This window comes from Camelus ferus, chromosome 14 (assembly GCF_009834535.1).
Source record: "Camelus ferus isolate YT-003-E chromosome 14, BCGSAC_Cfer_1.0, whole genome shotgun sequence".
Lineage (NCBI taxonomy): Eukaryota > Metazoa > Chordata > Mammalia > Artiodactyla > Camelidae > Camelus > Camelus ferus.
In genome coordinates this window covers 19891285-19915946 of record NC_045709.1, presented here as the reverse complement: position 1 = coordinate 19915946, position 24662 = coordinate 19891285, and the positions used below count along the sequence as shown (strand labels likewise).

The 24662-nt window shown below is 46.2% G+C and overlaps 1 protein-coding gene across 1 annotated transcript in view; it reads right to left on the bottom strand.

Annotated features, from left to right (window-relative positions):
* The window catches only part of FLT1 (fms related receptor tyrosine kinase 1), a 159816-nt gene extending 142532 nt beyond the window's left edge, over nucleotides 1-17284 (bottom strand). Inside the window, exon 1 of the mRNA XM_032496382.1 lies at nucleotides 17072-17284. Within this exon, the coding sequence (XP_032352273.1) occupies nucleotides 17072-17135 (64 nt within the window). The 5' untranslated portion in view covers nucleotides 17136-17284. The remainder of the gene's footprint in view (nucleotides 1-17071) is intronic.
* Nucleotides 17285-24662: the final 7378 nt, after the last annotated feature.

The following is a 24662-nucleotide window of genomic DNA, read 5'->3' as shown; positions in this document are numbered from 1 at the left end:
TTCAAGTGGACAAATACAGGATATTTTAGATCAGGGTAACTGTGTTATTGATCTTCCGGGTCCACAAATAGTTTGGTGGCTGCTTCCAGCAGCAGTTCACCTAACTTGTAGAAAGTTGCTGACGCCGGAGACTTGCTACTCCCTTTTCATCTTTACATCATGCTAAACTGTCTTCTCACTCGGACCCACAAAAAAGAATTCACTGGCTTCTTGCTTTGGAGTTTCTGCTCTCCTGAATAATCCCCAAGTCATCAGATCCGAAATGTGAAGCATCTGATCACCATGCCGTGATAGAAAATTTCCAAAGTCATCTATACAGCATGCATGTCTTGAATTCAGGGGGGAAAATTATTTAATTTCATCAGTGACTTTTGGCACAACCCTAGAGACGTTCATTTGAATAATTTTAAAGCCGTCTCACAGTTCATACTGTAATTATCAGTCAACAAAACTCCATAAAAGTTATTGGAAAGAAAAAGAAAACCTGTGTGGTGGAAGATGTTTACCGAGAGGAAAGTCCTCTACCGACACGAACATTCCTACTGTCAGTGTTTATGAGGGCCGCGTCCCCAGGGTTCCTCTCTGAGCTTTTTACTTGACACTGGCTTCTCGGAGGGTCATGGTTTTAACAGGGCACATTCATTTATCACCGGGCCTGTCACCAGCTACCATCAGGAGCCTACCCTCCCAATGACCTGGACCCGGGCACAGCTCCTTTTCACGTGACATCAGAGTTAATTAAGGTTGGTCAGTGAGAAATCTCCTGCCGACCGAGGAGTTACCTTTTTCCCCAAAAATGCTCTCGTCCCACACTGATGTCTTTTTATTGAATCAGTTCAAAAACCACCTCCACAGAGCCGTCTAACAACATGTCATTTCAATTTACCGTACGTTGTCAGGGAAGTTATCTGAGCGGCCAGGAGCAAGGGTCAAGATCTGTCGACAGGACACGGGACAGAGCTTGCAAAGCATTCAGCAGAGAAGATGGCCCGCTTTCATCTGGCTACACCAAGGGAGACGGACAGAACAGACACTCGTTACACCCTGAAGATGCAGAGGCAGGTTTCGGGGGCGGGGGGCTCAGACAAGGCTGCGTCTCTACCAGGAGTGGGAAGCTCACTACATGCGAAGCAGACACCCTCCCGGCCTCTGTGCTTATCCAATGCGACCGTTCAGAGGACCGTGGGGGAAGCGGCCTGATGCCCCCTCATCGAAAATGGCTCGTAAGCACCAGCCCGCTCTGCCATCACTCATGTTGATTCCCAAGTTATTTCAGGACTAGAATATCTTCACTTTCAGGTTATAAACACCTGAAACAAAGAATGCTCAACAGAGGTGCAGTCTCAGTAAACACACACACACACAATGCACACAACACTTGGCTGACTGGAAGCAACTGGGGTTTTTCTGTTTTTAAATAAAGAATTATTAGTCTGGAAGCACAGGACAGGATGTATCAACCCACCATTTAAAATCTAAAGCCATCCCGACTCTACGCGGCAGTACGATTACACGTTGGTCTGCCACCAGATGCTTTGCCGAGTTCTCTGTGTGCATTACTGTTCCACGCCGGAGTTCCAGGCGTCTTTGGAGACAAGGACGGCAGGTGGACATGTTCTTTACATGATCCCTGGGGATCCTTTAAGAAGAAAAGCACAACAGAGAAGATCTGGGAAGTATTTTATCGGTTCGATATAAGAGCTTGCCATAGAATGGGGAAAGCTTAAGGACAGGAATTGGAACTTTAAATTTCAGTTTAGCCATTGCCTATAACCTGTCGTGTAATACTGATCAGCTTCAGACTCACACACAGTTCTTTCTGGAAAAAAAATGAATAGATCATGGAGCTGTATGCTGGAACGCAGCTAAGTACCCACAAAAAATCTATCATGCTGAAGTCTTAAATTCAAATCCAAAACAATGCCTTAAATTTTTGGATCATAAAATGAAGAAGGCTGGCAAGCAGGCAGGTGGGCAAACACGCACCTTAACACTCTAGCTGTCCGTGCGAGAAAAAAGCTGAAAACATTATTATCGCAAACCCAAAGTTTGGTCTATTCTTGTCATATATTCTTCCACTTCATAATCTGTTATAAATAAGGACACAATACCATTGGCTTTGCATATAAAAGTAGGAGAGAAAGAAAACAGATTGGAAGGCTGAGTGAGATAAAGTTCTGGTGTTAATTTTAAGCTTCCCCTGATAGTTTATGAAGTCTCGACTACATAGAAAACATTTTTCTGGAGTTCGTCTATAAAGGAGGTGCTTTATAAATTCACTCCCTAAGAGGAAAGTTGAGCGATCTCCGTCTTTGTTACCAATAACATATACAAACCTTCTGACCCTCGAGATTTAACTGGCCAAGAGTGTGCAGTAAAGTTATCCATCATCAGGGAATTGAGTTTTTGAAAGCTACGTTAGCATACTTTCTAAGGCTCATTAAACACTGTCCTTGACCATTGTGTTTCTGTTGTCAAAATCAGTTTCCTTCTAAATTAAACAATTTGGAATACAATTGCTTTTCATTACACGTATTTTTGAGACTAATCCTACATAGACAATGGGATGGGTGTGTTGACTGAACTGTGCTTTTAAATACTGGTCTGCTTTAATTTTCACGTTTTCTTAAGACACACTCAATTTACATAGTAAATATTTGTAAGAGCTGGCCTCCCTAAGATTTCAGACTTCAAAAAAAATATATTATCTCAAATTGAATTAATGTGGTACCAGTTTTGCTGAGAGCCAAGGTTCTGGACGGGAAAGTAACCATTACAAGCAGCGTGCCAGCACCAGAAGTATCTCAATTTTTAAAGAACTAATTTACTGAAGGTCCCTCACTTACTTAGGTATGCGATACTAAGGTCTTCCTTACAAATATCCATGGAAGACTTTAAAGTCATTTGCACCCCAGACCTGCCTGGAGAATACTGATTTTAAATCTTGGGGCATTTTTACTCGTACAACTTCATTAATCTATTATAGAATTAGCATTTTTATATCATCCAAGATATCATACGTCTGACGGAAGAAAAAAAATAAAACACCAGTTTCTGTGATTGGTTGGCCATCAACCTCACAGGCTTTAAAATAACTCCTTCTGGAAGACAAGACCAAAACCAGTAAGTGGAAGTTACAGAAAACCAGAAGAAAGAACTCTGAAGAGAGGCAGTAAGGTTCCCAATATTGGAGCGGTCCCTGTAAAGCAAAGCCACCAACCCTGATGTGACACTGACGGACTGGGCTAAGGGCTGGTCCCCATCTGTGATTCCTGGAGTCTGGAAACGCGATACTCTCATTTATCTCTTCTTCTCTCTCTTTCCCTGCCAGCCAACCCTGGCTTATTTTCCCGACTCCATTCCCAATGTGACCCGTTCCTCTCACCCCCTCACCTGTTTCTCTCTGCTCTTTAACCTCAGCATTTATTCTTCCACTTAATACTGCAAACATATACTAAGAGAAGGAACCAATAATAACTATGACAAGCAAGATCACTTCTTTAAAGTGTTTATATCTTAGGCTGGACAACAGATACACAAGTGTGTGTTCTATATATATATATATGATAGATGCAACTATATACGTACAAACTAGTTTTTGTACAAATATAAAGTGACATTATGTTGATGCATTATCCCAGGGAAGCACCCGACATGGGGGTGGCCAACCGAGCCCAGGGAGTGAAGGACATTCTCTCAGGAGAAGGACACTAAAGGTAAGACCTGAAGAATGAGTGTGTGTTTGCTAAAGGAAACTCTAGGGTCTAGAGTTTCCAGACCCTCTAAAACTCATCTTTACTTTTTAAACAATTGTTTTCTTTACCAACTACTTTTTTTTTTGGAGGGGGGTGGTAATTAGGTTTATTTATTTTTTAACGGTGATACTGGGCATTGAACCCAGGACCTCATGCATGCTAAGCAAGCACTCTACCAATTGAGCTATACCCTCCTCCCCTTTTACCAACTATTCTTCTCTTGCTTCCACAGCTCTGCTTTCCTTGACCTCTTTGCTGAGATATTCACTGGAAGATATGCCTAGGTCACATTGTGCTTTTTGAAATCATGTAAGGATGGATGCAGAGTGAGGGGAATAAACGAAAATGATCAGATGTGACACACCAGCCAGAACTTAACCTGTGCCTCCTTTTCTCTCCTCTTCCTGGCCTGCATGACGGACGGTTCAGAGCCAAGAGGAAATCGTTTCCAACACAAATGTTCTTAACCGAGATGGCAAAACCAGCAGCAGTGGTAACAATGCTACCTGGTACCTTCAGGATGCGCTGATGTACCTACAAATTAAGATTCCCAATCAACTGTCTCTCTTCTGGGCTGTTTGGGAAACTTGACCACTAAAAGCATCCCAGCAGGAGGGTCTATCTAAAGGAAGTATCTCTTGGTGATCATTTCTCTCCCGGCCAGGCAACTTACATCCTCGTTCTGAATCCTGAGTCTAGATTCAGTACAGGAGAACATGGCAGCTTGGCCAAGGATACGAAAGGGGTCACTGAAACCAGAGGATGGCCCAGGTAGGTAACAGCACATTTCAGATGTGTAGGGAGAATTCCTGCCAACTCTTAGACATATTTCTGCCAACCTCCTCCACTACAGCCACACATAGGTTCTCAGAAGGTGAACCAGTATGGAACCATGACTCCAGAAGAGCCTCTGAGACCCTAGAGGGCCGACTCGGATACAGTGCCAGGCAGTTCAACCGTTTATTGAGTGACTACTACATGCCAGGCTCTGTACTGGATCACAGCCGTGAAAATGGAGCAGAAGCCAGTCCTTCCTCCCGAAGGGCTTTCAGCCCTGAGTGGCCCCTGAGGACATGAGTCACAAAGAAGCAGATTAGGTAAACACCACGCTGTGTTCAAGATTATCTAAGTCAACAAACAGATCACCTCAAAGCTATGCACACTTTTTTTTTAAAGGACATGTTTTAGAGTACAAGGAGTCATAAATTCTTTGCTAACGTAAGTGATTAGCTTCAGTTAACTTCACAGTTCACTTCGCAAGAGACTTGCTCAATGGTGAACCCAGAGCACAATAAATACAACCCTGTTTCCCTCTTGAAAGAAAATATAGTGGGTTAACTGGTGAGAATTGCTTGAGCACCTTTCAAGGGAATATATTAAAATGTTCTAATATAAAACGGGCTTCCAGGCACCACACACTGGCAGCTGAACAGGAACCCGGACTCATGACTGGTTATGAAACTGCATCAGGAGAATTAAATTCAACATCATCCATGTCTTCCCTCATGAAATCACAGCCAAAAAAAAAAAATATATATATATATATATATATATATACACACACACACATAGGTATATACATATGGCATACAAAAACATCGTTAAGAAAATACATTTCTTAAAAGAAATCTCCTCTCCTCAGTCTGTACTTAAGACTCTTCCAAACTGGTGAGTGAATTATTTGAGCACGGCAGTTCCACGCCCGTCTGCTTGGACTACAAAGCACATTTAAAATCAACAACAACTCTATTTCCACACGTCGGAATTTTATTCCCCCTAAAAAGAGACCTACTGGGATTTAGAATCACTGACTTTAAAGTCCAGTCCCAAAGGGCTAAAGCAACGTAGAAATTCTTGGAAATCAGCATTCATGTTAGTCTCCTGCACATCTAAGCGACTTTGTGTGGCAAATACTTGGCTTAAGGTATTTTCCATTTACCAGTTTTGAGGGCAGAGGCTGGGACGGGGGAGTGAGTGGCAGAACCACTTCTAATCTGTACACCAGCAATGTGTGTCAAATATCCCCTGGCCCCGAGAAGTTACAGGTACACAGAGTCCATCCGGGGCCGCGCGATGGCTCAGTTCCCATGTCTTTCTTTTTCTTCCCCTCCAGTTCTAGCAGAATTCCCTCTGGAGAAGATTTCAAAGCTATAAAAATTTCTAAATAACAACAGAACACAAAAATCTGATCCAGCAGGAGACACTGAGTGGAAAAGAGAATTAAACAGGTTTTCCAAAAAGAAAACACTGCCATTAATCATAGACGAAGCGCTGGCACCCGAGTTTACACTGCCTTTTACAGTTGTTTGCTTGCAATTCCCTCTAATACAACCCCGTCTTTCCGTCTGTTTACATGTATTTTTGGCTTCTCTAATGCCCACTCAGAAAAAGAAAACAATCATAAAAATCAAACAGCATATATATCACCACTCCTTATAACTTTCATCCATTTGACCACATTTTCAGCTGCTTCCCTGAGATGAAAGATAAAACTCCTCTGTAGGTGGCAGAATTGGATTTTTCTCAGATTCAGATAAACATGGTCATATTCTGGTTTCAGAAGGGGTCCCTCTCCTAGTAATGATCCAGGAAGAAGTCAAATACTTTCCTTCTCTTTCTTGACTTGCAGGCTTTGAGTATCTGAAAGAAAGGGTCTAAGGAAGAGCAAGAGACCCAAGGAGCAACAGGGCTTATAGAAATGCTTCCATTTTTGAAAACTGTACAAGGACTGTCAATCAAACAGGGAAACCAAAGCCTGTGGCGGTGCCCATCCCAGAGCGCCGGGAGCATCCTCTAGTGCACTGCCCTCGGACGTTTGTCTTTTTCCCATGAGCATTGGAGCTTTTTCTACTAAACGCTGAAAACCAAACTCTGTGGTTTTCCTGAATTCCTAGATGTTATCATTCAAGGTCTTTTGGGTAAATATTGGTGGAAAGAGTACCAATTTTAAAATCGGAAAGACCTATGTTTTCAGTCTTGGCTTGGTCACTCTGTAAGAATGCGACCCTCAGCAAATCACCAGTTTCCCTGAGCCTCAGGGTTTCAATTCATAAAACAGAGTTAAAAGTGCGCACATTGGATGGTTAGGAAGAGGTTCACGGCACACGGCACCTGCGCTTGGAGGTGCCCAGCTGCACATTCCTCCCCTTGCCTTGGGGACAGAGTCCTCCCCCATGCCAGCTCAGGAAGCATCTGCCTTCGGGGCCTTTCTCATCGTCCAGTTTTACTAAGAAAAAGCTCCAAGTCTTTGTGGTTTCTGGGATCTAAAAGGTGCAGAGAAGTAGACATTTGATTCCTGGAAACAATCTGGCCAAAGGCAGCCCCAGCTTGTTCAGGGAATTCTTCCTGAATCAAAGCATAGCCTCATCCGTCCCTCTATGTGACCTCAATCAGTTACACGTCACATGTCGGAGAGCAGTTGGGAAACCTATATAAAGTCAAGTTCTTATACTGGTGTTGGAGATCCTTTCCTGACTTGAATTTTTGGGAAGGTCCTTGAATACCAATGATAAGAAAACCCACATGATTAAATCTCTTTCTTAGCTATGTTCAATATCTTATAATAACCTTTAACGAAAAAAATTATGAAAACAAATGTATGTATGTATATGCATGACTGGGACATTGTGTTGCACACCAGAAATTGACATATTGTAATTGACTGTACTTCAATTAAGAAAAAAATTCTGTCTTAGTGGAGAATTTAATGGTGCCTGTGACACACAGCAGTGGGATCTCTCAAGGCCACTCCAGGTTGGAGTCGCAGTGGTGTCTCATGTTCTTTGGAGACGGCAAAACTCCAAGGATAGAATGGTTTTGAAAGAAGGGAAGAAAGACTAGCCCGCTCTCACCCACAGTCTGTCCCTTCTCCCCTTTGCCTTTCGGCCGTAAGGCACAGTGAGAGAAGGGAAGTTGAGGGTCTGATAAAACCAGACTGAAATTATCCCAGTTTAGGGAGGTATTTAATTTACCTAAATACTTAGGTTATCTGTGATCTTAGGAAAAGTATTTAATTTACTTAAGCCTCAGTTTCCTCATATTTAAGAGCATAGCCCACTTACCTCGGGACTGAGTAATATAATATGTGTAAATCAAAGTGCCTGACAGTTCATAAGGATTGGTCTCCTCCTTTCCCTCCCCCAGCACACACAGCCTCACCACATCATCCAGAAGATGCTCAGAGACCCTGTGAGATAAGCCAAGAAGCTGCAGACTGCCTCCACTCACAATCTGGGGTCCACCGTCCCCCCCTGCCGATGCCACGGGGTTTGTGATAGGCCACCTTCACTGTGGCCTATGGCCCCTAATCAAGAGTTACGAATAGGACTCTTCCTTGGGCTCAGCTGTCCTTAGCTCATGGGTTAAGAAGGGCCAAGGCATTATTCACTATGATTTTCTTGGCCAAACTCCAGCCTAATATCTAGACTGAAAAGAAAGGTTAAGTGCTGGACAGCAGTGTGTTCAGCTTGAGGGGTGTGGCCACGAGACTGGGCAGCCCCTAATAGAGAGGAGCCTTCTCCCCAGCCCCCACTCTGAGTTAGGACCTCTCTGACCAGCCCAATGTCAGGTCGCAGGAGTGGTGCTGCAGGACTTGCAAAGGCCCTAAGGCATCCACTGTCGCCCTCTCAGACAGCCCCTGCCTCCAGGAAGGACGCCAGGCTAGACGGCTGGATGGCAGGAGGCTGGGTATGGAGGGAGGCCAGGGAAAGCCAGCGCCACTGTCCCAGTTACAACGCCAGGTGACTAGAGCTGCAGGAGCAACCCAGGTGAAGTCCAAAGAAAACCATGCAGCTTAGCCCCACCCAGATTTCTAACCCAGACTCAGGAGACATCTCGGGTTCTTGTTTTAGGCCATGGAGTCTCGGGGCAGGCTCTTATGTAGCAACAGATGACAGACAAAATCGTGTGGTGACTCAGGCCTGCAGAAGCAGTGATTCAGCAGTGGAAAAAGGCTATGCTCTTTCTGTATTTGAAAACGAAAGTGTCCAAGTGGAGCTCACAGAATAGGCTTAAGTGCCCCCCGGGGTGCCCTCAGATGCTCTCAGGGGAAGGCCACACGGTGGGAGGCCAGCTCGGTCTCCAGTATGGCGGTGGTGCAGCTCACCAGTGGGGACAGAGCCACAGCATGTCACGGAAGTTAGCAGAGCCCGACTGCTCCATCAGCCACCCGAGCTGGGGACACTGACCCCAGCAGAGACCTAGAGACACAGACGCTCGGTCAGAGGCAGAGCACCGCAAGACTTCCGGCAGCTTCGTGCGGGGCTCCCTGGAGGGAAGCAGGGCTGGACCAAGGCACGTGGCGGCCCAGGCTGGGCCAACAGCACGGCACCTTTCCAAAGGACCCTACAGGCACGTGCCAACTTTTCTGTAGAGCCGAGGCTGAGGGCTCAACCGTGTGAGGCAGGGAAGGAGGGCTACTGTCAGCCTCATTGTCCAGACCAGCAGCTCGGCTCTGGCTCCCAACTCACATCCCTCACTCGGCAAAACAGACCCGCTTTCCTCAGAAGGCAACTGCATCACGTCCAGGGTCGCCCCAAGCACTTTATCCCGGTGTTCCTCCACTGACACTCACTCCTCCTCCGAAGCCCACCGTGTTAGATGTCCAGTGACGTTTTAGTGCCTTCGACAGATTGGCCCCGGTCAGATGCCTCCCCAGTGACCAGGCCTCTCACACCAGCCCGAGGGCAGGGGCCCCAGAACCACCTGGGAACCTGTTGGAAATGCAAATTCCTGGCCCCACCCCAGACCTACTGAGTCAGAAACTCTGGGGCAGGCCCAGCACCGCAGCGCAACCTCTCCAGGTGATCTGGGTGCGTGATAGAATCCGACCTGGGAGCTTTAAAATTACTGATGCCTGGGTCCTATTCAAAAGTTGCTGATCAAATTGGTCAGAAGTGCAGCCAGGGCAAAAGGATTCTAAAAATCAAGCTCCCCAGATGATTCTACTGCAGAACAAAGGCTGGGGACCGTGGCCCGAGAGAAAAGCAGAGGGCTTCACAGAACTCAGCTGGCATACCAACTACTAATCAAGGCCACAGAAGGTGGCCTTGAGTTCACGTGATTTCGTATTTGTATGTAACAAAAGCCAAGGCTTCTCATTTACACAAGACCTCCTTCACAAAAGAATCTGATCCTTGTTATAGCTTTACTGGTGTCAACCAACTGCATGGGTGGGGCTGTCACTTGAAAGGAAATGCATTCAAACTCCAGTTTATGGAAGTTTATTCAAACTCAGTTAAATGGAAGGAGAGAGGACGGGGCTGAGGAAAAGTGCCCAGAAGCACTGGGGTCACCTGTGAAAAGACAAAAGATCTGCCCAGGAAGAAGGTGCAGCCCAGCACGATGGGACGGCGATGCCGCCGTGACGTCGGGGATTCCAGAGAAGGATACTTAATCTTCGCTGATTTTTACACCAAGTGGCTTTGCTTTGGAAGCAAATGCCTTGTCAAACTTCTATTTCTGGTTAAAGCCTATCTATATAATGCTGTTTCTAGTGTTCTTCACCAGGTCCCTCTTTTCTAAGACCCTGACCTTACACACATGGGGTGCTTAACTCTGGTACTCTTCAAGAGCACCACCTCTGTTTACTCTGATTCCAGGTCCAAGCTAAGTCTAAGATTCTGTTAAAAAAAAAAAAAAAAAAAAGTCTTGAAGTAGGACACAGGTGTCCCAGCAAAGACAAGAACAGGAAGAGGCTCCTCGCTGTCCCAGGCCTAGTCCCTTGGTCACACAGGTCAAAGGTCATCACTAGGATGCTGGCAGAGAGACACTAGGGCTAAGAACCCTTTACTAAAATCAGTGCTTCTCAGTTTTTAATGTGCAAACAAAACATCTGGGGACTTTATTAGTGTACAGGTTCTGACCTGTTAAGTTCCCAGGGGACGCTGGGCTGTGGATCCTGCTTTGAGAAGCATGTTGCGGGCATATGCAAAGTGTGGGGGTGGGCGTGGGGGGGGTGGGCGTGGGGGAAGGGAGGCACCAGCTTGAGCCAGGATCAGAGAAACAGTTTCACACCTAGTAGGTGGGTCCTGCCAGGAATCTATTTGCATGAATGGTTGAGGAGAACTCATTCTAAGGAAGGAGGAAATCAGACAACAAGCCTCCTTGGGTAACAAGGGTCCTATTGAAACAGAGCCTGGATTCTGAGTGTGGCCAGGTCTCTGTCATTCAGATTTGCAACCCAGCCCACCACCCAGTGACTCAGGCTTGAGTCTACGAGAGGATGAGCAAATCAAACCATGAAATCTGAGAACACTAAAAACTGTGTAAGACACTGGAGGAAAGGCGAAGTGCTGGCCCCTCGCCAGTAGAGGCTCGGGCAGAACTGTGTGGACTGGGGTCCCAGGGAAGCATCATGACAGAACACAACAGGACTAAGGACATGGGTATCTCAGGGAGATGAAGACCACAGGTGATTTCCTACAGCTGAGCCACTCACTGCAGAGGACAAATGTTATCTATTGAGAACAGCCCCTTTAAGGAAACCACTGTAACTGAGGCCAAAGGGACAAGCAGGAGTGCATGAATATACTGGAATAAATTCATACCTGGCCCTGAGAGATTTCTCCTTTGAAATGATAGTGTGGCTACATCATTCACTCATTCATTCATTCATTCATCCCAACACTGACCAAGAGCCTCCATGCCAGGCATGACACAAGGTGCTGGAGCTCTGAGGACAGCTAAGACGTGGGCTCTCCTCCTGCAAGAGCCAGGGCAGACACCCAAACAGAATACTAGCAATGCAAGGTGACAAGAACGGGATGAGGGACCCAGAGAGCATAGGAGGTGACACATAGGAGTGGCGGAAACTAGGCTTCTGTCTGGGGCTGTACAGAGATGCTTACAGAGCTGGTGATTTCTGAGCTGAATTTTGGAGGCAGGGGAGAAGATGCAGAGGGAGAAAAGGGGTCTTGCAGGCAGATAAACAGCACGAACAGAGAATAATGAAAATGCAAGGCACAGCTAAAGATTAATGAGTAATCTCTCTGACGGGGGTAGTTTCGGGCTGGGACACAGGGTGTGTGCAGGGAGGTGGTCGCAGACAAAACTGGTACCATAAGCCACAACTATTTAAACCAGATCAGTTCAAAAGGAGGATTCCAACTGCTCACAAGAAAAATGAACAGTCTTCTTACCAAATCTCTTGGAATACGAAGCAGCCACCATTTGGATATTCTTCATTAAACGCCTGATGGGCTTTTATATTTTTTCATATTAAAAAAGATGCCAGTTAGTTTAATAAATTACAGCACAGCTATACCATGAAATGCTACACAGTCATTAAAAACACTGTTGTAAAAAAAATTAATGGTGATGCCTTATAATATGAATGAAGCATTAAGTTTAGAAAAGCAGTTTAAATGTATTTTTTCACAGAGCAGCCTATAAACACATATCAACCACTGCAGTATGCTCATATGGTCCTGATTGTGTGTATGTGTGTAAAAAAATTGTGTGTCAATGGCAGGAAAGACCATTAAATGCATTCAGTAAAATGAGAAATAAGATTTAAAAAGAGTGGGGAGGGTAGAGCTTAGTGGTAGAGTCCATGCTTAGCATGCACGAGGTCCTGGTTCAATCCCCAGTACCTCCATTAAACAATAATAATAAAATAAGTAAATAAATCTAATTACCTCCCCCCCCAAAAGTATTAAAGAAAAAAAAAAGATTTAAAAAAAGATGCCAGCATTTAAAAAGAAATTTTAGCACTGTAATAATGTCATTCAACAGATATTTGAACATATGTACTCTGTTTAAGGGAGATTCCTCTTATATACAAAATACAAGAATGAAGAAATGTCAAGAATGAAGAAATGTAAAATGAACACTGGGTTCTGTTCCTGGAGCCACCGCTAGCCAGCTGTTGACCTTGAAAAAAAAAATCCCCCAACTGCCCTGGGTGGATATTCTCATCTCTGAAGGAGTAGACTGAGTCCATGAGGCTCCATCTAGGCTGCTAATCTATGTGTCTGTGAGAGGAGATCTAGGCTCTCAAGGAGCTGCCAATCAGGTAGGAGCGATAATCAGACATGGCTCGCAGGCCTCCAGCTTCTCCAAGACTGATGGGAAATCCCCAGGAATTCTTGACCCCGCCCCTCGACATCCGCCCCAGCAGCAATGCAGGAAATCCAGTCCACTATCTTCAGCAGACTCAATGGAACCATTTCCTTAATGAAACCACCCCCCCCCACCGCGGTCCCAGATACTAAGCCGGAGGCTTTCCTTTCAAGCCCTCCCTCCATTACCCCATTGCTCCCGTTTCCTTCCCCTCCCTCAATCTGGTATAAAATCAAGCACTTTAATCAGCAGCGTGCAATTTCCAAGGCACCCAAGTGTGTGAGGGATCAGCAATGATCCTGGGAAGCATCTGGCAGGGGATCGTGTCATCCTTCACAAGCCTCACCAGTATACTGAGCCCAGTGGAATGGAATGGACTGTTCTATTAAATCACTTAAGTCAAATGCAACAGATGCTTCTAACCATTCCTAATGACGTATTTTTACTTAAAAAAAAATAAGGTCTGGTGTTATTTCAAATGTCCTTCTTCCTCTGTCCACAGTGACAAATGCTCTGCAAAGTGATGATATTTACTTGATATCCAACAAACTCCTGACCGTGCAGCTGAACCAAGACCCTAACACCAGCCAGCTCTGCATTTAACACCCAAGTGCCAAGAGAGCGTCTATCACTCTCTCTCCACTCTCATACTCACTCGAATACACATCTCAATTTAAAGCGCCACAGAAACTACTTACTCTGTTATTTGTCCTCACTTTGCAGAATTCCCAAGCCAGAGTAAACATCAGTCATAACTTTCCAATCGATTGAGTAACATTCCTCAAGGACACTGCATTTCTTTTCATAGATACAAAACGAATTTTGGGGGCAATGTATCATTTTCAATTTCTATATTATATACAGTCAAAGTAGATTTAGAATATCTCAATAGTTTCAGGAGGAACAAAGGGGTTATTTGGTTCTAAAAAGTCATAAAAAATAGATTGAATTTTAAATAAAACGGTTAGTATCTTCGTTGAAATCTGAAACTCTTTTAGACTTAAGTTATTTGGGAATTCAAGCGAGCACTCATTAAGAAGAAAACAAGAAATACACACGAGCATAAAATGAGTGATATCCTTAGAAGAGATGATGTAACTAGGGCTATAAAGTAGATTCTCCTTCATAGAGTTACACATTCTGTTAGTAAACAAAGCTCAAGATAACGTTTACTACTGGTGTGGGCAAACTCTTAACAATTTAGTTCTTGCAACCCAATAAAGAGCAAGGAGATGGGGTGGAATCAGGTGCATTCCACTAGTGAAAGTACGAATAACACACTGTGATTACTGAGAGCAGGGGGAACCAGTTCATCCTTCCAGCCCCAACTCTGGCATTACCGGGTTATCATCCATCCCATATGCACTGTAGTTAGGGGTGGGCGGCAAAGAGACACTCTGTCAGTCTATTTCTTGGAATCATTTATCGAATTTTAGAGTTGGAAAAGGCCCCTAGTAATAACCATCTTGCTAATGTCTGAATTTTACAAATGAAAACAAAACAAAAACTCCACTTAGTGCTCACTAGAAAAGAAACTGGATAGTCCATTAGAGAATTTTCAACAGGGAAAGGAAAAAACTTAATAATAAATAGATAAGGTTCCATCATTTGGAAAGCTACGTGGACTGCTATGTAATTAACATTTCAAAACACGCAATTCCAAAAAACACAACAAAAAAACGGTGGCTTCATAAACCTTGGGGAAAACAAAAACTTATGTAAAATTAGCTTGAGAGATTTGTGACATTCATTTTGGAAATGAGTATTATTTTCGTGTACATTTTGATTTAACTTTATGTTACTAATTAGACTTCCCTCACAAAATTTGCAAGTGGGGCATTTTCAGTTAGTTATAGCAAACTGTACGTGTCAGTTGCTCCAAAGTTCAAGAAAAATGGGAGCAGACGAAAAGGGTCTGTGGCTTTAATCAAGGGTGTGGTGCCTTCAAAGTAAGAAAATGTGACTTTGAGCTGGAGAAAGGAAGACTGGTATCCTTTTGAGAGGAAGAGATTGCAATACAGAGTCTTAGAAGTATCTGAATTATTGGCATCTTTTTATTTCCCAAGATATTTGGAAGATGGTAAATATACTCTTTATGGGGAAATGCATTATCTTTTTGTATTACTGAACCTCTGATTATTTTATATCTCAGTGCACTGTGCATACACAATATTAATAACTCATAAATATTATATAGCACCCGACAGTGAGCAGACCTGGCCCGTGATGGGTGCATGTTGACTCCTTGCACAGGGCAGAAACTTCGCCCCTGTCTGTACTCCACTCTCCAGACACGCAGCCCCTCCGTTGAGCCTGAAAGCTGAGGCAACTTAGAAAGCAGGTGGCTGACTGTTTTACGGGAGGCAGCAGTTAACTGATGGGAGAAGCCTGTGGTTTACAAAGGCACAATTTGCAATTACAAACCCCAGCTGCTGATAGAACGTTCCCCTAAACCCGCAGGTGAAGTTCTCACCTTGACAATGTTTTGTCTTGCTTTCTCCCTGTAACACACATGTAAAAAATTTCAAAATCACAAAAGACTTCCAAGACTTCTGCCTCATTTAAGTAAAATAAAATCTAAGAGAATCATAACAGAATCTCATTCGTGTTTCTGAAAAGCTTTCACCGATCTTAAATTGCTCCTAAACCACGAACAGAACTAGACTTTGCTAGTTTTTGAAACAAAATAAAGATATATACGTGTGAAACAGAAAATCCAATAAAACATACTTTTCCTGCCATGTTTTTAATTCACAGTAATTTACCGATATTTACTTTTACATAACAGACGGACATCAGCAAGTTATTTTGATGCTCTAAGCAATTATATTTCAAAATAAGTGACTTTTCAAACCCCAAAAGGTGTTTTTGAAATAGAAAAGCCGTACTTCATTAACAGTTATTTTAGCAACAGTTCCAACTTAGAGCCAGCTCTCAGACGGTAGGACTTCGCCTTGCATCTCGGTAATTAGAACCATTACTTGTTGTTTAGAAACTGATGGTCAAATTAGTCTTCCCACTGAGAAAGTATTATCTGTTACTGCCTTTTAACAAGTATTTTAAAAAATATGCTCAACCCTACTGTCTTTCCCAGAGATCTTTGCAGAGAGTTATTTTACGTTATTGTAATTTATTTCATATTTTACCTTTCTTCCATGTTGCTTAAAAGACAAGCGCCCCCCAAATCTGGCTCTTTGCGCCCAGGTGGACTGAACCAGGGGGTTTGGCCATAGCCCCGCTGAGCAGAATGGCAAGTCCCGGCCGCTAAGTGCCCTTGGGTTTTGGCGCCTCTGTGGGAGCTGCCTCCACTCTAACCGCAGTACCACCTCCGGGCCCCCGGCGGTTTTCCCTGCCGCCCACGGACCTCACCGATTCCTCAAACCACATCTTTTGGTCCAAATCGTTTGCCCTTTCTTCTCGCGGAATGTAAAGACTAGAATTGCAATTCCGAAACTTAACGGTATTTGGGTCCTCGACTGCCCTCGTCGGTTACGGTCATTCAGGTCGGCGACCTGGGCTGGACCAGCGGCAGGGGCTCCACTCGAGGTACCGCGCGCAGCGCGCTCAGGCCCAGCGGTCGGCGAGCGGCGGGAAGGAGAGGCCGCTGGGGGAAGGTTCCCCAGGGCAAGCGGGCTCGGGGGCCCGAAGTGGGTCAACGGATACAGCTCTTGCCATCTCCTGGAATCTGTGTGCTCCCACCAGGAACGCAATTCCCTTCAAGGGGGCTCACCTTCCCTCAGGAGGCGCGACGTCGTGGCCAGTGCCCAACATCACCAACTGCAGGTCTCAGCCCAGCCCCGGGGCAGCCTCGCGGGCGTCCTAGGAACAGCCGCTCTGGGGGCGCCGCGGACCCGGCCAGGCCGCCTGAGAGCAGGCTTTGGGAGACCGGCAGGTCCGAGGGCTCGGCGCTCTCGGAGCCCAGAGCCTGGGCGGAGAGACCGGACTTGGAGGAGGTCGCCAGGCAGAGAGGATCAGCGACTCCAGCCGCAAAGGGGCAGCCGCTGCGTAGACCCGAGAGCGGCGATGCTCGCGGACCCCTGCAAGCTGCTCTCCGAGGCGCCTACCCCGACCGCTTGGCGGAGGAGAAAGGGCGCCATGGCCGCAGGAGTGCCCACCGCAACTAGTGCCGCGGGTTCCCTGCGAGCTCCGCACGGCTGCATCCCGCCCCCCCCCCCCCCACGCGCACCCGGCGCCCCGGGGCGTGCCCCTGCCACCCAGCCAGCCCGCGCCGGCTTCCCGCCCGGGCCGCGCCTCACCTGTGAGAAGCAGACCGCCGAGCAGCGCGCACAGCAGGACCCCGGTGTCCCAGCAGCTGACCATGGTGAGCGCGACGCGGCCTGCCCGCCCGGTGCCCGCGCTCCTCGCGGGCGCCCGCCGCAGCCGCTCGAGCCTGTCTCCTCGCGCCGCCGCCGCCGCCGGCCCCGCGCTCCGGCCCTACGCCCCGAGCGCCCCTCTCCGCGGCTCCAGCCGGAGAGACAGCCACTTCCCCCCGGTAATCCTCGCAGCCCGGCGTCCTCTGGCCGTTGCGTTCCAGCTCCGGAGCCCGCTCCGAGCCGCCGCCGCCGCCGCCGGGGAGGAGCCTCGAGGAGCGTCCGCCCGGCGCGCTCCAAGCCTCCAGCGGACCTCGATTAAGAGGAGCCGAGGGCGGGGGCAATTTATAACCTTTCCCCCCACCCACTTCCTACCCCGGCACCTCCTTCCAGTGACGTCAAGGGGTCCCCCACCCCTCATCCGCCTCCCCAACAACCCTCTTCCTCCGGGACCTGATTCCCTCCGGCTCCGGAGGGGGAGGGGGCCGCCGGGGGCGGGGGCGGGGAGGGAGCGTGCGTGGGGAGGCGCGGGTGGCGGGGCCCCGCAGGGCCGCCGGGCAGGTTCACGGCTCCTGCTCCCGGCTCCTGCCTCCTCCCCTCCCTCCTTCCTTTAGCTCTCAGGAAATCCTTGCAGTCTCCCTCCGCCCGGCTTACTCAGCCCTGGGGGCCGCCCGAAGCTGGGAAGGGGACAGGGCTGGACCTCCACCGCCCGGCCCCCGGGGCGGAAAGTCCGACCCTGGGAAGCTGGCTGCGCCTCCGCGACGGTGTCCTTGGCACGGAGGGGCGAGGCGCAGGCTGGCTCCCTCCCTTTCCTTGCTCTTCCCGCGTTGTCCCGCCGCCCCCGACTCCCTGCGACTCTCCCCAGACGTCTAGGAAGGCGCCGGACACCCTTGGCACAGGGGACTGCGCCAAGAGCTCCCGCGGGGCCCGGACGCTCGGCTGGCACCTTCGGGAAGAGAGCGAAGCCTCTCAGGTCCCTGGGGAGCGCGTCTGTGGCTTTTTCGGCCGCACAGATGCACCCGCCCAAGTCATTTCCTAACCCCTCCGCTTCCTAGAAGAAAAACAAGCAATAACATCATGATACCTTTTAAAGGGCTGAAGCATGAAGCTGCTCCTTCAACTTTTAAGGGCCGAGCACTTGAACTTTATTTTCTAAGTGCTCGAAAAGAATCTTTCTGGTGGCAGCTTGCTACGCAGGATGAGTGACTCCACTGCTCTTCGAACAAAACTAGGTGAAATTAACATGAGGCCCTAGATCTTTTGCGATGACACTAATTCCACCTTGTTCTCCAATTACGTCTCCATTACCTCGAAGGCTGATACCGTCCTAGGCTCCACGGAGTAGCCCAGTCTCGTCCCTGTAGATACTGCCGGTTTGAAAAATAGCTCTATTAGAACCTGACAGATGGTCAGAATGTGATGGCTCCTAAAAACAGGGCCAGCGACTTTTACTGAAGGGCTGGACTGCGCAACCTGAAGTTGCCACACCTCTGGGCGGCACGGCGAGGACAGGTCGTCCCGCTGGGCGCCCCACGCGGGAACCATGCGTCTGCGCACCTGGCGCTGGGGCCCGGGAGCCGCAACCCCACGCAGCTCAGATCAGGGGAAGACCACGTGGAGCTTTTGTGCGCCTGCAGGCTTCACCTCCTTTTCTTTATTTTTCCAGGGCTCCTCTCCACTCTCCCTGGCTCCTTTTCTCTTCTCCCCCAGACTTAATCTTGCAAAACCGGAGGATCACTCCGTGAACACTTGAGTATGAATCTCAGGATTAGAGGCTGACAGCGCTGATCTTTCTCATAATCGGTCCCCCATCCTCAGTCATATCCTGGGACACACGCGCAGAGCCGAAATTTCCCACTGCCTCACTTCAGAGCTGTCGTCACTCCGACGCTCTCTCCCAAGAAAAGGCTGTCAGCATCGCCCTTCGGCAGCCCCTCACAGAGCCAGACATTGTGTTGGGACCAAAACCGTTGTGATGGGAAGATGTCTTCCAAGGGGCTTAGAATCTGGAAAGGAGGTTGACCATAAGCGCCCTGGCTGACGTTGAAGTACGAGGGTCACGGTGCTGGAGGGAGCTTGGGTCCACGATAGGCAGAGAAGAGGCGGTCTGTAGTACAATCTACAGAAGTTTACTACAGCTCTTCAAATGCTATTTGAGCTACAACACTCCACTTACCTGCTGCATGAATCTACATTGAGTTGATTTGTGAAGCCAGAACAGCTATATGGTGGACAGTTGAAACAATCTTCATAGCCTCAGATGTCAAGCAACAATAGTAGCATATTGCTCAATTATTTAAGATTAAAAGAGTCCTGGTTGAATCTAACTTTACACCAAAATCATTCTGCACTAAGAGTGGTCCTCCACAAATTCCCCAACAATTCTTTGGAAAAGTTGCAGGCTTCTAATTATAGTCAGCAATTGCTTTACTACTTTTTCTTTTGTTAACTGCATTAGCCTCCCTCACAAAGAGCTCAAAATGCTAAAAGTTACCACAAGGTTTTGTTTGTGATTTCATTTAGCTCACATAAATTTCAGCATTTAGGTAAATGAATATCTAAGCTAAAATGATGGGAAATAAAAGTATGATTCTCAACCCTCCCCCTCCCTGCAAAAGAGATAACGTTTGAATGAGAATCGGCTACAGCCCTCTTCTAAGTAAATCACTAACGAAAGGTGTTTTATAGATAATAGTGATGGAAAAGATCAATTTCAGCGTGCTTAGTGGGTATAAAAAGCTATTGAAGTAGACTAGCTGCTTGCTTCCTGCTCCCATACAAAAGAACATTTCATCTCCTGCAAAACCAGACACTCTCTCTCGTTATCAGCTACAAACATTCTCTTGAGGATTCTTTCTAGTCCCTATTCAGAGGCACACTGTTGATAAAAACGAACAGCTTTAATATTCAAGAGTGAGAATAGTGTGGGAGCATCCGTGTGAGAGACAGAAGGGAACCCAGGGCCTCATCTTCCTAAAGTGGACCAAGCGTGGAACTGGTCAGATTGCAGTCACTGGGGCTCAATCAGGACTTCGTTCCATGCACCCCCTTCTCTGCCCCCACACCAGGGGTTAGGTAGCTTCAGAGCAAAGAAAAACTGTAGTCCATGGCTCCATGCTGCATAGCATAAACACATAAGGTTGGGCACAAGAACCAAGTGACTTTATAGAAGTCTTCCATGTTATGTGAAAAAACACTTCCTAGCGCATCTCCGTTTGACAGTTCAGGCTCCTAGCTCTAAGCAGCGCATGCTCACAGCTCCCGTGCGGCAGGCTCTGCTGAGCTCACCAGGCAGACGCACCTGTTCCCATTTCCAGATGCTGACAAGTTCTGGTGGCGTCCCTTGGGGGCCTGTGGGCGTGGACATGCTCCCTCTCTCTCTTGCTTTAGCTCCACATGCTTCACCCAGCCCGTGACTACCTCCCTAGAGGCTGTGATGTAGACACTATACTTCTGTTACTGCAGCCCTAGATCAAAGGAGCCCTTCCTGTTGGCTACTTGGTACCCTGGATGCCTGTGGGACTTTTTCTCGAGTTAAAAGCCCTGAGGCTCTTTCACAGGAGCTGTGGTCTGGCTGTACTGGATTAGTCACAGCGTCTGACAACTCAAACTGCAGACCCTTATACACACTCTTATTAAACTTCTTGTTTGATTTAGTGCATCTTTCTGGCCTGTTGAAATCTTGCTCGTTTCCAATTCTGCCGTTCAATGCATTTTCTGTATGTCCTGCTTCAAATTATTTCAAAACTTTGAAAAATGTGCCTTCTGTAGTATCAAAATCATTGACTAGGGCAGAGCTGAATGAATGAATAAAGGAAGGGAGGAAGGAAGGAAAGAAGAAAAGAAGGAAGGAAGGGTGAGAGGGAGGGAGGAATCCGTAGAGGCTGAGTAAACCCAAGTATTATTTGTGTCATTATCTCTAGATGTAGCTGCACCATTGGAGGCTGCACATTAGCTTAACATTTACCATGTCATTATTCAGGGATAATTGATGGTCCTAGCAAGAGGAAACAAGACAGTTTAGTTTTATTCAAAATATTTTAGGAAAGTTTAAAAAAAAAGCCCAGACTGAGATCAACAGAGAAGACTGGGGCAGGACAAAAGGCGAAACAGAGAAGGAACTAACTCCTGAAGGGAAAGCAGCTGGCCAAGAAGTCTGCCCATCGTATTGATCATCTAACCAACAGAGGTAGCAGCTTTTCCCAAAGGTTAGTTTCATCGCAGCCTGTATCTGTCACTCCTGACTTCCTCTTCTTTTAAAGATATTACTTTTAATACACTGTTTTAGTGAGAAAACATTTTAGACAGATGAAAATGTTAAGTCTTTTTCTTATAGAGTGCTTTTTTTTCTGTTTCTATATAGCTTTCATAATTATTGTGTTTAATTGCTATAAAATATTATCCTACTGCTGGACATTTCCATTTCACTGATATAAATAATTCCAAAATGAATTTAATTTGACACTGGAATGTCTTTTAGTCCATTAGGCACATCCACAGACTCAGTACCCCTTCCTCTAATCCCCTTTCATACACACACACACCCACCCAAATACTCTTGTCTCACTGGAGACTTGCACCAGCTTCGTCCAACAGAAACCTGGCTAAGTGATCAGAAGAAAAATGTTCATGTCATGGTGCAAAATCCACAAAATGCATTTGCTCATTCAGTAAACTTTTGTCTTTTGGTTTTTGGTTTTGTGTTTTTTGGGGTGGGGGCACGGAAGCACAATCCTGGGTCAGTCTTGTTGAAATTGGTAGCACAGAAGATAGAATTATTGCCCTAGAAGGACTTACAGTTTATTTGAGAAGGTGCACATTGAAACATTAGGAAACAGTTCTATGGCAATTAAAAGAGAACAAGGTACAGGTGTAAGTACTAAAAGGAATTATTAATCACTGAATTGGGAGCCGGTTTGGAAGTTGTCAGCGGAGAAGAGAAAGCATTCCGTGAAGGAGGAAAGGGGGCAAACCCAGGCAGCTGTAGGGCTGGCGGAGAGTGTGGGGCAGAGGCAGCCAGCGGAGGAGGGAAGTTACCAGGGAACAGGAGGGCAAGTTCTAGCAGGTGAGACTGAGGGACCCTGACTGCTTGGTAGGTAAATTTAAATGTGTTTCATCCTACCAGCCCTAGGGAGGGATGGTTTAGGACTGTTAGACTGGCCTACAGGGGATTAAAGGGAAGTGAGACTGAGAGGCAAGGAATAAAGTATTATGAAATAAATTTATGAAGAAACAAACTATTAAGAGGCCATAGGATGGGGCCAGGTCGGTGATGGGAAGGAGAGCACAAGAAGGCGGGGTGGCTCTGGCTAGTAGTTCAGGGAAGGGATGGGGAGAGAAATTAACTTTGAGGTTGAGGTGAGGGAGAGAGAGGAGCCCAGGAGGACCCCAAGGTTCCAAGGAGGACTCTAAGGCTGCTGAGCATAGCCAGGATGGGGAGGGGGAGGGGAGAAGAGAGGGGAGGACTTGTTGGTTTCAGCCAGGGTGAGGTGAGAGGGCATTTGCAAGCACCCTACTTTATTTTCCTGCTGGAGCCAAGACAGGGTTTAAAGTGATAGTCTAGCTCAGGCCCAGACACTTTAAGGAAGTAGAAATTCATCATCAGACTGCTGTCCCCTAATGCTAGACCAAAATCTTCAACACAGAGAACGTGTGAGTTTTAGGTAATGGCTGGGCTCTGATTATGAAGTTTATGAAAAGCCACGAGTTGGATTTCCACCTCTGAGAAAGCAGGGGTGAGAGCAGCAGAGCTCACCACCTTCAGCCCTTCCTCCTTCCAAAGATCCCTGAGCTCCAGACAGAGCCTCCGGGCAGGTCTGCTGGCAGCTTCGGTGGAAGACCAACCCTTTCCTTCCTGCATCTCTTCCAGACTCCTCCCAGACGTACTTTTCATGCGTATCAGCAGCAGCAGAAGTCATGGAGAAGCCCAGCCACTCTGCCCCAGACCACAGGCGCATCTGAACCAGAAGTCAGCCGGAATGCAGGAACGCGGCCCCGGAACTTCCCAAGGTGCAAAATCTGGCATTTGTAAGAAAGACAGACCCCCAAGCTCACCTGATCCAACTGTGGAGGGAAGAGTTCAGTATAATAAGTGGCTTTAGATTTTTTCTGTTGAAAAAATAATATTCCATGAAATCAACTTCTGACTATGCTAAGAATACTGCTTCCAATTATTCCCCGAAAGACACATCATAAGCTGCTTTCCACTAATTTTTAGACGCTTAATGCCTTTGCTTCTATAATTTTATAACAAAATTTCTTCAGAATACCTGCAAAAATATCAGAATCATTGTTTCATTTTTGGGCATATATCCCCTGTTTATCCACGTAAGAGAAAAAAGTTAATGTCAAGATATGGTAAACAAATCTCAGTTTTAGACATAAAAGATATCAATGTCCAAAGCATCAAGTCAAATACTAGCGTAGTTTTTCTTCGTGCAATTTAAAACTCAGCCAAATCATAGTTTATTTAATTTTATTTAAAGAAAATATTTTATTTAAATAAAATTCCCTTTCTTCACACCCTGAAGTAATCAGAGTGATAACATGCCTGACACGTGCTTCAGAATCATCCAAGGGGGTAAACTGGGAATTCGAGATTTGCAGATACACACTACTGTATATAAAATAGATAAACAAGTTTATGCCGTGTAGCAGAGGGAACTATGCTCAATATCTTGTAGTGACCTATGACGGAAAAGAATATATGTATGTATATATGATGGAAACCTTATGCTGTACACCAGAAATTGACACAACATTGTAAACTGACCATACTTCAATTAAAAAAAAAAAAACCACTTTAAAACAACCTAAAAAACAAAAACAAAAACAAAAAATCAAAAAAGAATTAACCAAGAAGAGTAAAGAAGAAACTAGACAGGCCACATGTTAATGTTGTAGCTGGGTCATGGATATAGAATTTATATATAATTCTTTCTTCTATGTTTAAAATATTTTCTCGATAAAACATATTTTTTTTTCCTAGTCTAAAACTGAAAATGCAAACCATCAGCCCAAAGCCAATTTTAGGATCTGAGCCTAGAAAAAAGTGACACTAGAGCGGAAAGAGGTATAGTGAATGTTCCCTGGTGACCAAAGCTTTGGTTTCACTGACAGCCATGAGGACCCGTGTCTTTCCCTGCGTTTTCAGCAAAAAGCCCAGTGTTGGTTGATGAAGAGATGTGAATAGGTGTAAAGCAATCTCAAGGGAAACAACTGATGGTTTGAAAAATACACGTGATTCAGAAAGTACTGTTGTGTACAGAAGTAACATGGATGAGCAGAAACAAGATCAAGAAGGAAAACTAAGAAAGAAAATAGGAAAATTCTGTAAAAGAAGAATCAAGGAAGAAATTCTGTCTATAATGGAGAGGAGGGAAATGCACAAGCTTTGAAAATCATTTTTCTTCTCCATCGTGTTTATTTTGAAATTGTGGCGGGTGATCATTAACTAAAGAAAATGAAATTTGGGGTGGAAGGATAGAAACCCACGCTTAATCATCTCATGGTATTAAGACTTTAAAAGCTATGTGTT